The sequence below is a fragment of the Simochromis diagramma genome, unplaced genomic scaffold (assembly GCF_900408965.1).
Source record: "Simochromis diagramma unplaced genomic scaffold, fSimDia1.1 OVJJ01000682.1, whole genome shotgun sequence".
NCBI classification, from domain to species: domain Eukaryota; kingdom Metazoa; phylum Chordata; class Actinopteri; order Cichliformes; family Cichlidae; genus Simochromis; species Simochromis diagramma.
Genome location: NW_024387359.1, coordinates 1987318 through 2004479, shown reverse-complemented (window position 1 = coordinate 2004479; position 17162 = coordinate 1987318). Strand labels below are relative to the sequence as shown.

General features: G+C 39.5%; 1 protein-coding gene across 2 annotated transcripts; it reads right to left on the bottom strand.

Moving 5' to 3' along the window:
• Positions 1–8251: 8251 nt before the first annotated feature.
• Positions 8252–17040, bottom strand: otpa (orthopedia homeobox a). 2 transcript variants are annotated; one of them, XM_040007353.1, is made up of 3 exons: positions 12754–17040; positions 11828–12243; positions 8252–9702 (listed from the first exon to the last, which is right to left on the bottom strand). In XM_040007353.1, exons 1-3 carry the CDS (start codon positions 12827–12829, stop codon positions 9181–9183), a joined length of 1014 nt encoding a protein of 337 aa, XP_039863287.1. In that variant the 5' UTR covers positions 12830–17040; the 3' UTR covers positions 8252–9180. The 2 variants fall into 2 exon arrangements, with proteins under 2 accessions (XP_039863287.1, XP_039863288.1); XM_040007354.1 differs by having other exon boundaries at positions 12793–17040.
• Between the last annotated feature and the right edge of the window lie 122 nt (positions 17041–17162).

The window sequence follows — 17162 nt, the reverse complement described above, 5'->3', positions numbered from 1 at the left end:
GGCTCAGATCTGTGGCTGGCACTGATTTCTGATTTAGTGTCGATCCGCTGCGCTTGTCAGGGGCTGCGAGGTGCTTTCCATGCGGTAATAGAAAAGCTCAAGGGCAGCTAGAGAAAGGAGGAGGGTTAGGGCAAGGGATCGGTTGAGGTGGAGTGAATGGGTTTTAGATGTGAGAATGTTTGTTTTACTACAGTATCTGTTAGATATCTGAATGGATGGGTCAAAAATTTAGATTGCAGAGCACTGTTTTGAATCAATATATAATTATTAGAAAAGTTGTGACTCGTGATCCTGTTACTGAGAGTCTACTGTTACTGAATAAATTGTGCTAGATGAAAAGTCAGAGAATGAGAAAAATCAGAAGAACATGTGGCCATGATGGTAGCACTTGTTAGTGTTTCAGGATTGAATGAATTGGATCAAGTGGCAGATATTATTATGTAAACAATGTAGACAATCCAAGATTTTTGAAAAATACAGGAAATAAGGTTGATAGAGAGAACAGAAGTTAAAGAACAGATTCAGGTGCACAGTGGGAAGAAATGTGGAAAAGAGGGTTTGTTGAGTGCAGTAGCCGAGGAGGACGAGGTGTCAAATATGACCAATGGTAGAAATCATCTAAGATGTGAAAGCCCTGATGTGATTGTCACTGAAGCACTAAAGACCAACAGATTCAGGGTGAGAAAGAAAAGAAGTCTGTGTGCTCCCTCTTTCTCCACCATAGTGCCTGATTTCACCCCCTATCTCCAGCCTGTAAGGAAAACAAATGGTTATGATGATGGAAAAGGAATTAAGTAGTAATTTAACAAAGGGCCAACAACAGTATTCAATAACACACTCCCTCCCTTGCTGTTCAGAGGGGTCTTGTAGAGAGATAGGCTCATTCCTGACCAACACACTTCACTGTCCCTCTTCATCAGGCATTCACTGTGTTCTGCTTTATCTACTGAGGGCCTGCTCCACTTAGACCTGAACACACAGGGCAGCACCTTTATAAGTTCGCAGCTAATGATAATAATAATAATATTCTTTTATTTGTATGGCAAAACATAATTACAGAGTTCTTTGCAGAGCCAAATAAAAAATCACACGTAAAATTGAAAAAAATAAATAAATCAATAAATCAATAAATAAAATGTAACATAAACCTATTTTGTAAATTTCTTTATAAAGCTACTTTAATTAATATATTCTGCTTCTCTGAATTGTTTGGGGACACTCAGCTTTATGTACATTCATTGCATAATAATCTTTGAAATTGTTTATTTGTTTCGTCTTTTCTTTTCGGGGATGCTGAGGATGCTCCATTTTAATGTGATAGTAGTCACTTGTCCGAAAGAAAGGTAACCAAGGTAACATTTATCATTATTTCACTCTAAATGGGAGTATAATGACCTAAATTCCACCAAAAATAAATAAATGACTGAGACTGTAAACTCATCGAAAGATTTTTACTACCATCATAAATTAAGAAAGAAGAGTATGGTGAAAGGTTTGGTAATTTTCTTACAGACTTATGTACAGAGTTCCCTTTGAAACCAGAAGATTCACCCTTTACTGGCTATTAGAAGATAAGCATGTTTAAGGCACTTCCCATTTTGATTTACTTTACAGACCTTTGAGTCTACTTCCATCTTATATGCAACAGACACACTTGGTAAAGTCGTGGATGGAGATCAGAGCATTGTCAAATATTTTGCCACAATGTGCAGTGAACATGCAATTTAGTTGCCTTTGAAATGGTTGTTTTGAAGTCAGGCGTCAGGTAGCCAACCATTGCAGTCAGTTGCTAGTTTCAGGCTGACTTTGGTGACGGTGATATAACACTATAGCAATTGTTTGGAGACAGGTTGTGCAATTGTCTTGTGATCAAAAATGGTCACCCAGTCGTTGATGTTGATGCATACCTCTGAATGCTCAATTGGTCTTTGGAATTATTTTGGAATTATTATGAATTTTACTTCAGGATGATCCCAGAGTACCCTTCCTTTCTTGTAGATGCAGTGGATGTGTAAGTAGCAATTTAGGCCTTTGTGTAAGATGTGTTCAGGCTCATAGCAAGAAAGTTAGCAAAATAGCTCTAGCTAACAGGTTTAGGTTTATTAAATAAGCTAATCGCAGTGAAACCTTAGAAACACATAATTATTTGTAACTGTTAACATTTCTCCATATTACAAGTAACCTTTGGAGCTGTTTGAGACGTCTGTGTCTATTTGTGTTTCTGCTGTCATGATTAAAAACCCACAGAAGTGACTGTCAGCAGCATCTTGATCTTTCTCTTGACATCAAAATTGTCCTTTCTTCGTTATCCTGTGCTGATCCTTTAAATTCGTAGGTTCCTCCTGCGCCTAATTTAAACAGAAACAGGATGTGCACTTGACTTGAATCTACATTGCAGGTAATGGTGGTCTGGGGCTGACCAGGACGGAGGAATGCATTTGAGCGTCTGTCATTGTGATTTGTCACATGAGCATGACTCTAATTGCTGTGTTTCAGTCATCATGGGTTAATTATCAGCCTTGACCTGCAGTATTACATACGTACAGATTACACATGAGGGTGGAAAGATTATTTTTACACAGAACCAAAACTTGGGAGATATTACACCAATACAATATAAAGCTGCCAGTTCTCCTTTATTCTGTATTATCTTCCTCTCTGCCTAACTGATCATCACTGTCTCAGTCTCTCGTCCCTCCTCCTCCCCCCTCCCTCATTTGGTGACCCTCTAATGTTCTGTTCATTTTCTCTTATGAATAGATAATGGACAAAAATCAAATCTCTTCATTTGCATGTAATACAATTAAGACCTTTTCAAACAAAGACAAATGGAGGGAGCAGCGAGATGTCAGTCAGCCTCGTCAGCGAGTGAGCAAAGACAGCATCAGCGAACCTCCCCATTTTAACGAAAATTAATAAAACCTTCAAATGGAATTTTCTTGCCACCATCTGGAATAACAATCACCGAGACACTACGAGACTCTGCCTGTCAAATAACATTAAAGCTCCCATGAATTTGGATTCATAGCATGGATCTGAAGCCACCAATGTATCCGTACCCCTTAAAACTAAGAGGATAAGATTTTTGGGACGTGTGGCCTGAACTGACTTCAGACATAAATTTCTTTTTTCTCTGTAGCTTGTTTTATGATATATATTGCAATATAATTTTAATATAATTTTTACACTGCTATTTAAGTATTGGTCAATTGGTTTTAATGGTAGATAGTGTCAGCTTGATATCTATATTAGACTATAACTAAGCAATGTAAACTTCAAAGAGCACTTATTATGCTCATGTTAAATAAAGTCTGATTTGATATGATCGCATTGATAGATACAATCATATTTGGGTGAAAGGCTGGAGCCTTTCATAATTCTATTAAAAATGCCCCCAAAAGACACCAGCACTGCAAGCATGGTGAACAGGTCAACCTCAGTGGATGCAATTAGCCGAGGAGAGATCAATACAAGGGAGAAGAAGAGAGTCAGTGTCGCTCAGTCACAATATAGTAAAAACTGCTTGTTTCTGGATGATTTCATAAATCACCTGGCGCAAAGTAACCAGTCTACAGACAGCAGCAATGGGAATCAGACTGATTGCAATCACTCTCAAAGATATTGGCGAAGGTTTGCAAATAATTGCTGTCTAATAAATAAATATAGACAGATTCCTTAAACAGTCAGTCTGCACTGATGAATGCAACACATCTGTGACAGGTCTCTTTGCATCAGAGGACTTGACCCCATTCAGTAGCAAACCAATGGCAGACTGATAGCAGACTAATTTCATCTTATTGTCAGTAAGATTGCTGGCATAAAGAGGGAGGAGCTGAACCTGCTTTTTTCAGTCAGGCCAATAATTTTTCTGACCTCATTAGCATCTGTGTGTATTATGGATACACCTCTCATACATACTGTTTAACTTAGATTAACTTAGTGTAGATAGCATGAAAAAAGAACTTTTGTGCACATTTGAAGTTTAATATTTGTACCTTATTTTATTTTTCTACTTGAAGTTATTCTGTGTTTCATGACTAGGCCGAGTGGCTTTGACAAAGATTCCAAGAAGTATTGAAAACAGAGACATTAAACCTATTTATTAAGCTTTATTGGTACTGATAGGCCGATTTCTAGCTTCAGAGGTTAGCACTTTCCCTCTGTTTTCATTGTTGTCAGTGGACAAGTTTGTATGAGTATTGTATTGATCCGCTAATCATCATATCAGAATTACTGAAATGTCAGTCTACTGCTGTTGTTTTGTAAACATAATTACAAACGTGTGAATATTTGTGTGTTACCATTCTGATTTCTAATTGCTCTTTAGTATTTGTGCATAATGTCCCTCTGACATCCTTCTTGTGCACATCATAAACATATGTGCAGAAAGAAAATAACCACACGTGCACACCTGAAAATGCATGCAAACACACACATTTAAACTGTTAAACTCTCTCTCACACACACACACACATACACACACACACACGCAAGAAAATTAATGAGCTCTCATTCATAATCCAGGATAGAGAGAGCCATATTCACCCTTGGATGGTTTATTGACTGATTTCATTTATTTGTGTGGAATAAATAGGAGGTAAACATTGGCTCGCGCTCGCATTTCTGCAACACCCTCGCTGCACAGCATTCTGGGAGAAATGATCCCACCAACAGCAGGGTCACTGATTGGTTACCGCGTCAGTGTGTGACAAATTACCCAATGAGAAACAGGTTACCCATTTCCACAAACTAATTAACCTGGCTGATAGTGAAACAAATTATTACATTTATGTATTATTATTTCACATCTGTTGCTAGACTGCAAAAATCTTTATCCTGAGGGGCTCACGAATGAAAGCCAAAGTCTATGACATGGAATTACATCAAAATAAAAAGATTCACAATAATTTATAGAACAGTACCTGCTGGCTAATTAAGTAGTAGCATTCTAGAAATAGAAGAAGTAAGTCAGAACATTTCTGTGAAAATTGGTACACAATAAAGCAAGTAGAGGTTTAGTCATTGATGATTATACAATCAAACACACACACGCACGGGTTAATCATCCCAGCAGGCCTCACTGTATTGTGATATCCTTTAGATGATAACCTGCTATGTTCTGTGTTATATTTCTAGGTGATGAGAGTTTGTTTCACGGGGGTGACATAAGTATTCAGCTGTCTAAAGGAGAATGGTATAAAACTGGATATATTCATTACAGCATGCTGTCTAAAGTTAGCCTGTGATTAACAGTAATTGGATGTAATATAGCTAACACTTTTTCTTCATGTAGGTGAATGAACTTTCTGTATGATTATAAAAGTATAGGAACACTTGAATCCAGACTTGTGTAAAATAAAATAAAAGTGTTAAAGAATACATTTAGCATAACACATCCGGAAGACTGGCGGGGCCATTTTCCATAAATCCTAAATCCATGTACAAAAAGTCCTCTGTATGTTTTTTAAAATTATTATTATATTTTTTTCCAAAATCTTGGCTTTCAGGGAAGTTCTGACTGACATACACAGAAATCTGTTCACATAATCATTTTGCCTTTCTCCAGAATATGGGTTAGGGACTTGCCAATATGATGTCGGGGAAGAGGAATTACTTAGCTTGGATTTCACAATAGAGAAAATATTGTAGTGTTTTCAATATAATATAAATGTATCTCTAACACAGTAATGAAAAAAAAAGTGTAAGAGCAGCTTGCACTTCAGACATGAGTGCATCCACACTCCTCGTTTAAAGGTGAATGGATACCTTGGAAATCTCTGTTGCCAAAATGCTGACCAAAATGCTTGTCTAATCTAAAAGTACAGTTGTATCAGATACTCACTGGCAGGCACTCACATTTGAGATATCTACTGTTACTGCTCTAGTTTTTTATAATCATGGGAACTCTAAATGTAATTGATTAATTCTCTCATTAGAGTGCTTAAAGGGCCTTTTCCACTGCACTTTCCACTCACTTTGTTTGGAGATTTGCAGCTTCATCAGCAAACATTGTGTCACTAAGGTTCCCTTGATTAAAATCTGAACTGCAACTCAAAGGTCCACCTTTAATGTCTATGTTCCATTTGAAGATTACATTTCAGAAGTGGAATAGAGGTGTGATGGTTAGGACTCTCGCCTCACTCTGGGAATGTCCTGGATTCAAATCTGCCTGCTGGTTGGGGCTCTCTGTTTGGAGATTGCGTTATTCTTGCTGTAACTGCGTGGGCTCAGTCTGAGGACATTAGCTTCCTCCTACAGTCTAGCAACATGGTGAAGAAGTGGTGATTCTGAGTTGGCCATAGGTGTGAATGGGAGTGTGGATGGTTATCTGTCTCTCTGTGTTAGCCCTGTAAAAATGTGTGACCTGTCCAGTGGTTCTACCTCATCACAGGTAGATTCAAACCCCCTACAAATCTGAACTGAGTGAGCAGAAGATGGATGGATGGTTTACAAAGGAACTATATTAATAAAAGGCTTTAAAATAAAATTAATAAAAGGCTTTCCCTAAACTTTACCATTGACTGTTACACAAACAGGTGCTGCACAGGAGAAGCTCTAAAGCCAACCAAGAAACATTGACTTCAATTGCCAACTGTGGGCAAAATGGCTTTTATTTTATTTGCATTTTTTCTGACCATAGCCTTTTCTTGCAGAGGCAGTGCATTATTTACTGATTATAAATAAACTTAAACATGATGTGTTATTCCTAACAACGTAAAGTAAAATGATGCACTTGCTGTGTGGAGCACAAACACTCCAACACACATTTTGTGCTGCACCTCAGTGGCAGCTTCGTGTCCCGTTTCCACACTGGAATACAATCAGAGAAACTAAACACTGGAACATATAAATATCTGTATATATGTAGTTTAAGGGATTTCAAAGGCCATTACTAACTGATGCTTTACATTAAGCTAGCGCTTTGTTTTGTTTTCAAAATTCCTGAACTTATCACTGTGTATTTGCTTCCTGATAGAAAATTTAAGACAACAAAAAACCAGCTTCCTTAGATCAGGCCTAAAAAGTAGAATTCGGTAATGAATTAATACAACAATGTGAAGTGCACTGAAATGTGTGCGGCATAGACTCCATACAAAAAGCAGGATCTCACAGCTGGTTGCACAAATGCTGCATTCAAATTCAGCCTGTTTCTCACTGTTTTATTCTTTTATTACAGAAAGCAGACCTTTTAGAAAGTGCCATCAGGTCTGTTGTCACATTTAGGTCACTGGAGCAAGTTGGAAAGAGTCCGTGAGATTTATAAACCTTGTCTAATTGATGTTCCAGGTGAGATAAATGATGGGTATTACTTTATAAAGCCTGTTTTATAAGTATTATCAATTTACCTAATAAATATAATTGAATTTAGTCTGTAAATTAATTCTGTCTGCTTACAACTAAATCTATAATTTAGCTGGAAACAGACAGAAGTGCTTATTAGTGTATTAAAGCACTCACATTTGGAGGCTGGCATAGAAGCAGAATGAGAGATTAGTCAATAAAATGCAGTCATATAAAAATATGTGAAAATGTTATATTGATGATAAATACTGTACACCAATAAAAGTGTCTTTATTATTCATAATGTATCATAAACATTTTATTAAATGCTTACATGTTGCTTGTAAATGCCATTCTGTGATGCAGCCATAACAGCCACTGCTTTTCCATCTGACTTTTGGGGCTTTGGAGGTCATTATTTGTGCTACTTGTATAACAAAAATAACAAAATGAAGAAACACACCTTTGACTCTAATTTGTCAGTTTGGTCTTTACTGAGATTGAGTTTGACACGCTTGATCTCTCCTAAATTGCTAATGTGGATTCTGGATTTTGAGCATTCAGTGTGGAAGTGCTCATATAGATATATCTATATATATATCTATATATATCTATGTGTGTATATATATATATACATATATATATATATATAGATAGCTAGATAGATAGATAGATAGATAGATAGATAGATAGATAGATAGATAGATAGATAGATAGATGGATGTAAGGCAAAGAAGTTAACAGCATCACAAATAACGCAAACTTACTTTTCTGTAGAATAATTATTTGCTACTTAAGCCTAACTTCAATGTTCATTGCTGCCTCTTTTTTTTTACTTAAATAAGTTTATACCAGATAGAGAATTTGATACAGTTAACGCTAAACAAAGATTTCAGATTCATCACTACAATCATTTAAAATCTAAATACCTTTTGGACTGAGCTTGTAAAGAAACGAGGGTTGATCCGTGTTGTGGCATAATTGAAAATGGTTTTTATTTGATCATTTACACTGAATTGATATAAACATGTCCATGAAACAAAACGGTTCAAACATTTAAGAAAGTCATAGCTGAGAATAAGCACAGACATAATTTTGGAAACATAAGTTATCACAAACTGACCAAATGGGAACAAGAGTGCTTCCGCTACACAAAACATCCTATATAACAGATTATAGTTAAGTCACTTTCAATGTCTTAATTCAGAGTATTTCCCCCCTTTTTATTTTTGCTTTGGACAGCACATGCAGTCAAGTCTTTTATTTATTTATTTTTTTACCCCCGTTCCTGTCAAATCAGTCTCCCTCCTGGTGAATCGTCCATGTTTTCCTTCTTTTAAATCTCCAGGTGTGTGGCTTTTGCGTGGCCAGTGTGCATCCCTTTGGTCTTATAGAGTTGCATGCTGTGCAGCAGGAAGGGGGGAAAGGGGGAGATTGAATCTGTGATCTAGTTTTTGTAGTTAAAAGTATCCACAGAATTTGTCTTCAAAAACCTTCAGTCACCGAGCAAATATAACCGAGTGCCCCGCGGCAATCATGGCCAGGGCTGGATGTGCCCAATAAATAAATAAATAAGTGAATAAATACCGAACTCACGCATCGGTTCGTTTAAATAGAGAAATAAATAGCTGATCGAGGCTACATGCGAAATAATAAATTATAGCCTAAAACGGAACCAGTCCTATGGTTAATAAAGGCCAAAGGGCCCAATGAATAATGTCAGTTCTCCCCCTCTTTCTCGTGAACTGGGTAGAAGAAGAAGAAAAAATGTTATCTGAACAAATATCCCGGGTGTATTTGTCCCATTGTGCCTCTTTGGGTGGACTGGGTGGGTAAGAACAAAATGCACAAGATCTCTGTAGTTGGTGAAAGAAAAACTCGTAGCGCTGACCGTCGTCACTAGGTGAAGCTCATGGATACTGTGTGCTCCAGCGCTTTGCGGCGCAGAGAGGCGATGCTTGTCCCTCTCCAGACGTCACTGTCCGGGGAGCTACACAGCTGAGGAGACCCGGTCACGTTCGTCGGGCCGGATAGAGACGCGGGGACCATTCCGGGGAAAGTGGGCTGGTAGAGGTGCGACTGCAGCCCGGAGCCGTTCGACGACATGTTGGATAGACCCATGGAGTTGGGCGGTGGTCCGGCTCCAAGGCTGCACTGAGACAGGGACTGCGCCATGGCCTGCTGGCGGCCCAGAGCGGGCGGGAGCTGCAGCTGAGACACGCCAGGCATCCCTGCCGTGGCCCAGCGGGTGTCGTTGGCGTGGAAGGAGCAGAGGCTGTCGCCCATAGCCGCTGCTGCCGCAGCTGCGGATGGGAACTGAGGCAAACCGTGGTGCGTCGGCAGCAGAGTCCCCGGAGCCCGGAACACGTTGGTGGTCTTCTTGCGCTTTTTCCACTTAGCGCGTCGGTTCTGGAACCAGACCTGCAGACAAAGACAGGAGGAGTCAGGGGGAGCTCAGTCAGTGACTTTAGTGACAGGTCACGTTACCAACGCTGGGAGCACCAATAATAATAATATATATATATATTTTTTTAAAAAAAGGTCGTGATATCAATGTGTGATCATGGAAAAGCACCAGCAATAAATCACAGCAGAAATACACAGATTTATGAATTTTGGTTAAATTCTCAAATAACAGCTGTTTGCAGTAATGAGTGAACATTCACATTAATGTTGAAATGACACTAAAGAGTACTAGGTTTTATTTTTATATTATTTTAATTATTCATTGCCGTTGACGTCGTGGTGCCGATTTTTATTTTTATTTTTTATTTTTTTTTAAGAAAGAGAGAGAGAGACCTATTTATTTTTTAAGGTTCAACCAGATTTTTATGTTAAATATTTTCTACTTTAAAGTTATTTTGTGGGCTATTTATTATTATTATTATTATTATTATTATTATTATTATTATTATTATTTGTAGCAGTAGTAGTAGCAGTCGTCGTATAGTTTGAGCCACATTTTTTCAGATTCCTGTGCTACATCCGGCCTGGGATAAAAAAGGCAATGTTATTGCTGCTGTAGAGCGGTGGTTTGCTCTGTTAGTCCCGGAGTCCCCGTGCTTCTGTGGGTCTGGCTGTAAGCGGGCGTCTATGATTAATGTGAAGATTTGGTTGAGAAAGTGGGGCGCAGTAATAAGAACGGGACAATCGCACTCTCTTCCCCCGGAGTAACCCAGCCGTGAAATCCGGCCTGAAATGCATTACACTTCAAAGGAAAGAAAACGCAATTTCTCATCCCCCCCTTAAAAAACAGAAATAAAAATGAGACAGGGTGCATCTTCAGCGCGTCCGGCATTAAGACGCAGACAGCGGTGACAGGCCCATCGCTAAATCGAATCTGGATCTTGCTTCTTATTTTCAGCGCTGTCATAATAGCAGATGAGCGTCATTTCGCTAATTTTGATTTTATGTAAATGGCGGAGGGACTGAATGGACTCTTGCAATAATAGTAATGATTATTATGGGGTATTATTTCACATGCGAGCGATCTAAGCGCAATTGCCGTTCTCATCCAATAAGGCGCAAGAGTGAGCCACTGAAGTGGCAGCATTACAGCGAGAATGAAATGCAGTCTGATGAAGTTGTAGACTGACCATCACTGTTAGTTCAGGACTGTTAAAAGGTTGATACGAGGCGATTAATCGAGTATAATAAAGCTGCCGTCAGCATTTGGTTCCCTGTAGATGGATTACATGCGGCAGACACTGGAATTTGGGGCATTTTAATAAGTAAACATTAAAATAAAGCAACCCCGGTTTTTAAAAGAAAAGTGATATTTTATAAAGTTTGAATAAAATCAAATTAAATACTACAAACAACCCAATTAATGCACCTTTTTTTTTATAACGAAAGGATGGCATGTTAGTATCAAGCTTTTTTAATAACACCTGCACTCGTTATGTTCAATGCGAAGATAAACCGCAGTGTGTGTCAGACACATTAACATTAAAAATAATTAAACTATAAAAACCTAATAATATTAATAATAGACGGATGCCATAAAACGTCGTTTATTTTATTTTATTTTTTACAATGACTACAATTCTGTGAAATACTAAAACTTGTTTTTTGCATTCCTTCTTAGGTAATATTTTGATATGTCAACCAAGCAATAAGCTTGATTATTTGCACAAATTGATATAACACATTCCTCTAGCTTAGAATTTGGCTTTTGTGAGAAAAAATAAAAGAGTAAATTAAACAAAAGAATCTAAAATCTTAACCCTGACTGTTTTTTTTTTTGTTGTTGTTGTTTTTGCATCCTAATAAAGTGTTTCAGTAAGCTTCTGCCGTTGTAGCGTCTGCAGAGTAACTTAATTGTGTTATGTTGCAGTAACTATTGAGCTCCAAATGAAAGCATTTGGGCTTTTTTTAAATAGTTCAATATTTAATCACTTTAATGTGCAGGTATTATTTTTGTTGCATTTTCGGTACTCCGGGAGATTTTATTTTTAACGCCTGTATGTTTCAAATCTGGGCTTTCAAAAGTTCATTTTCTTCATTTTCATTTCTTATCAACATCACACTCCCAGCCGCCCCCCACCTGCACTCTGGACTCCGTCAGGCCGATCCTCAGAGCCAGTTCCTCCCGCATGAAGATGTCAGGGTAGTGTGTTTTGGCGAAGCTCCTCTCCAGCTCGTTGAGCTGCGCCGGCGTGAAGCGGGTCCGGTGTCGCTTCTGTTTCTGGGGCTGCTGCCCTCCAGACTGGTTGGGGTTGTTGTTGCTATTGTTGTTCTGCTGCTGTTGCTGCTGTTGTTTGTCCTGCTCTTTGCTGTTCACCTGCACCGGGTTGGATCCCCCGCCGCTGGTGATATCGTCACCCGGGAGCATCGTAGTCCCTTCCACGCCGTCCGGGCCCGGGCCGAGCTCCCCGGAGTGTCCCGGGTCAGGTCCCCCACCGCCGAGCCTGCATTTCAAAGCCTCCCTGTGGCCCAGGAGCTCCGCGGCATCCTTCATCCCTGCACAGACAACCGCAGCAGGTGAGAGCTGCACATTAAACACTTGGTCTATACAGGAAGGAAAAGGAACACGTTAGGCAAATGCAGTGACATATTCAAGTGCACACAACAAGCATGCCTTACATGCGAAAAGGCAGATTTAGGAGCCGCTGAAGCATTGTTTAGGCTGCAGTAGAGGATGAAGCAGTTGTTGTGCATGCTTTAAACGCCTCAACACAAATACAGACATTTAAAAAAAGAAAAGAAAAGAAAGAACAGAAACAGCCACTGCAGCTATTTTCAAGAGACAGCATGCACATTGCAATCTGCTCCTTAAATATTCTTCATTCAATTTGATCACACTGGTATCTTGGAAAATTGTTAAATCAAATTACGCAGTAATATAATAATAATAATTACTTTTCCAATGAATTAAGCGAGTTTAGCTCACTTCAGCCCCATTAAGATCACATAAGAAGCAAATTGACAATTTCTGAGCTTGATTTAAGATTAGAAGTTCCTCCAGCTTACAGTAGAGTTGAAGACCGGAGTTTGGTGATGTTAACTCACCGAGGCGAGCATCCAGGAGGTCGGCATGAGATAGCATTGCGCACCGCTCCAGGGCGAAATGCTATTCCCAAAAAAAAAAAAAGGAAACGAAAAAAAGAAAAAAATCTCTATGACTTTAACCTATTTAAGAAAAATATATAGCCTAAATGAAAGCAAATTCGGTTTGTGGTTAAAAGGGAGGTTCGTTGCATTATAATGTAGTTTAGCGAAATGGGGAGGCGCTTAACAACGGAATGAACCCATGAGCTTCTCCAAACGAGGACCAATCAGAGTTGAAGCCTGAGGTATGTCAGCTTTAGCCCGAGACCCGAGCACCCACTCCACCTGCTCCTCCTCCTCCTTCTCCATCCTCTCACATCCACAAGTTCATTCCTCCTCATTCCTGTAATTGGCTTTGATTTCTCCCCCCAAATTACATCCAATAAAATAACCTGATTTAATATCTGAGCGAAAGCTTCGACCCGCTCAAGAAATGTTGGATCACCACAATATTTGTTTAATTGCGCACGCTGCTCTGCGTGTGCTTTTACAGCAAGCCACTCGGACAAGAATTATTATTACTCGTATTAGGAAGAACCACATAAAGAGATACCACATGACAGCTACGAGTCTGCATCTTTTAATACTGCTTCTTCTTGTTCATTTTTTTTCTTTTAGTCAGCTTGACGATATCATCCACCTATTTACGACATTAAATACCTCTTGGAGGTCAGACCTTTTTTTCTTTTTTTTTTCTTTCCCGTTACTGGAATCAACTAACTTTATTTGTGACCAGGCTAATGTTCAAGGCCAGCAGGTTTATATAAGATTCGTCATATCTGAGCACTTTGAAATAAAAGCAGTATAAAGTGGATGTGATCTCCTGTATAGTTCCAACTGTCAGGCAGGGAGGGACTCGGTCTAAATGATGTGTGAGCAAATTAATTCAGCGAACAGTAAAGTGAGGATGCTCGCCTTTGATAAAGGGACACAGTCAGCCTAATATACCCGAAAGTCTGACACCTGAACAGATAGTCTGACAACACGGGCAACCACGTAATCATGTTTCCAACACTTTCAGGTGGGGATGGGGGGGAGGCATCAGTTGTTTTTTTAAAAATCATCTGTCTAAATTATGTTGAAGAAACAAGAAAAAGCTTTTAAAAATTAACTGAAAACTCTCTTTGTCAGTAAACCACCATTAGACTCAATTAGCACGCCTGCTTTTTTTATTTTTATTTTGCTAGCCTACACACACATGCACACATCTATATATATATTTATATATTTAAAAAGAAAAAAAACTTAAGACAGATGTCGGAACGTTTTGAGAGAACCGGTTTATTTATTGTGTGCTGGGGAAAAAATAGAGACACAAAGGAGGCGTCCGAGCGTGAACCCGGGGCTCGATTGGGTCTCTTTTCTTCGTCCGTCCGGGCTTCAGTTGCCTCCGCGCAGCTTTTATTTGCATGCAATCTGGTGGCACAAGTGACACACTGGGAGGGATGGGTGGATGGACGGACGGAAAGGAGTCGTGCTCGGGGGTCTGTTTGGGATGTGGAGGAGATTTTTTAACAAAAGGGGGGGGGGGGGGGGGGGACTTGGAGATATTTCTCGTCTCTATTTTTTCTCTCTCCAAGGCTCCATTTGAAAGCCGGACTTGAGGTAGCTGTGAAGATTTTTTTTAAGCCGGAGCTAACCGTTTTAAATCCAAATTTTACAAACCAAAAAGGGTCTATGTCATTACTGATCGCATTAATACTCGAATGCAGAAGTGAAATATATTCTTCCTCTGGCATCGTGTTTGAGGAAGTTTTCGTGACGCCCCCAAAGCTGTGAGGATCATTTCAAATCCTCACATTCCCCGATGATGGATCGTGCGCTTCGTTTTACGACTTGTCCAGAGCTGCACGCTTTTATAGCTGTACAAACACGAGCGAATGACTCGTCTCGTCGCGGCAGGTCGACACAACGTGAGAGGTGATGATAACATGTCAAGCAGCGTGAGATATTTGTGCTGAATGTGGGCCTGAGATACAAAACGAAAAGGAAAAAAAAAACGAATCCTAAAAATTTTATGCACAAAGATAAAGGAGAGGAGATAGTTATTTTATGGATGCAAAGTTTATTTTAATGTATTTATTATTAAATATCAGTGCTGGGAATATTGGCCCCCATGTTTATTTAACTGGTTTAATTGTTTTAGATTGTATATAATGATTTAGCCATTACCGAGAATATGAAATCAAAAATATTTCATGTTTTCAGTGCAATGGAGACTCAGACATACATCTTTAATTCCTTCTTAATATTATTACTGTTAATGTCTACTTTTATATAACAGTGTATTTCATTAAATGCAACCTTTCACCTTACAGCGTGAATAGATTTTATGTGTGTGTGTTGCTAAAGGCTGTTGGCTAATTAGGGTAAGCAAATGACCTAGGCACAGCTATTACTGCGTTTATCCTCCTGTAAATTCTTCTAACATGCTCGCATCAATCTTTTCCGTCATATAAATAAAAATAGACAAACAAACAAATCCCCCCGCCCCCGCGAAAGTTAATGCGGCGCATCTGAGTGGAAAGTAGACATTTTCACGCATTGTGGAGATGAGAACTGACTTTTAATAAAACTGAGAGTAAAAAATATATATCTGAAAATAAAAATGTAACACTGTTCGATGTGGTGTAGTCAAACCCATGTGTTCTTGCTGCTGGTGGAGGCATTTTTGAGAACAGACCAGACTTGAACCCGTGACCTTCTGGTTCACAGTGCAGGCTCTCCAAACCATGGCCCAGGCCACTGTTTGCAACCTCTCTCTCTCTCTCTTTCGCTCTCCCTGCTTTGCCTTTGCAGTCTGGATTCACTCAGTTCGAGATTTCTGAGGAGCAAAACAATTGATCTTCCATCTGCACGAGCTCCCGGTTTAACAAATGAGATTCTTGTTTCACGCAGCTGATTTGGTGGCTGTCTGGGGTATTTGGAGTAATAAGTTATACAGAGGCGAGGGAGCTGAGAAACGGCTGCAGCTGATGCTGCAACTCGGCTGCAACCTACAGCTCTCCGCTCTGCGTCAGGCAAAAAAAGAGAGAGAAAAGAAATGAAAAAAGGAAAAAAAGAAGAAGTTTGACACAGACAAAGTTTCAGGAGCAGAATATGACGAAAACAACGTGTCGACCGAAATGACTGATGGGGGCTGTGCGTAAAACCATGTAGCCTGTTACATAATATCCTACTTTAAAACATTTCCTTAAATGTAAAATCACTGTATGCATAGAAATTTGAATATGTATGGCTCTACCCACTTTATTAACAGTAATCCACAGTTTGCAAATAAAGGCTACTGTCTACAGTATAGGGGAAAATAAAAAAATATGCCACAATTAAGTGTAGATACTTCAAATAAAGAACAGGTGAATAAAAAGGAACCTTTTTCAGGTTGGAAATGGCTATCGAGCATGCTCCGAAGTTATAACAGACAATTAGCTCATTAAGGAGTCATTTCTGAAGACTTAATTGGATTTCCTGATAAGTCACGTGACTCTGGAAGGCGCGAAATGAAACTTCTAGGTGACAGCTGTAAAAAGCAGCAACGCAGGGTTCCCGTGCATCTCAGAAGCAAATGTGTAGTCCACTTTGTACTCAGTCTGAAAAATGTATTACTACAGAGCAACATGTTTACAAAGCACGCAAATTAAAATGCATTTCAACGGATTAACCAGGAAAAAGCTACATCAGCCCACCGTCTGCCATGCCACTATTAGCTTTAATACGTCTGATTAGTGCTTTTATTTTTATAAGCAGTCTACGCGAGTATTTCCATCCACTTGCACACAGGATTTCGGGTCAGTGTTTTCTCCACGTTGCGCTGTTACTTTCTCATCCGGCCACGACACGTTCCGAGCTGTCAGCAGCAGCCTGCGTGGGTCCTCCGGTCACACAAACCCGCAGGTGCAGCGCCCCGCCGCCGCATCTCATGCCTCAATTAGCGCCGCTGCCCTCTGCACGGACTCGATTAGGCCCGTGATTTATCCGAAAGAAATATAATTATACCTCCAAATAAAATAATCAGCATTGAAGAGCGATTTCCTTAACGAGATGGAGCGGGGTAGATGTCACGGAGTAGCAGCGCCTCATTAGGGCGGTAATGAGACTTTGGGGTGATCCCGATAATTATCGAAATCTGTAAAATAAGGATCAAGTCAAATGTAACCTTAATTTGTCTGGCAATTGAGTTCATTTATTAGTATGACTATTTAGGAAGGACTCCCTCAGCCTTAATGTAAGGTGTCCTTATTTTAGGCCATCTGGGTAATAGATGTAACTGCAGAGGCGACATTACAGGCCTGTTTTGTCATTCATGGCTCACACTAACATTTGTCATATGA

Excerpts from the sequence above, each read along its gene's own strand:
- otpa (XM_040007353.1), bottom strand. The coding sequence starts at position 12,829 with ATGCTATCTCATGCCGACCTCCTGGATGCTCGCCTCGGTGAGTTAACA. Across the intron at positions 12,244-12,753 it reads CTCCGGTCTTCAACTCTACT|GGATGAAGGATGCCGCGGAG; the intron begins GTAAGCTGGAGG and ends TTGTCTGTGCAG. Across the intron at positions 9,703-11,827 it reads TGACGGAGTCCAGAGTGCAG|GTCTGGTTCCAGAACCGACG; the intron begins GTGGGGGGCGGC and ends CTTTGTCTGCAG.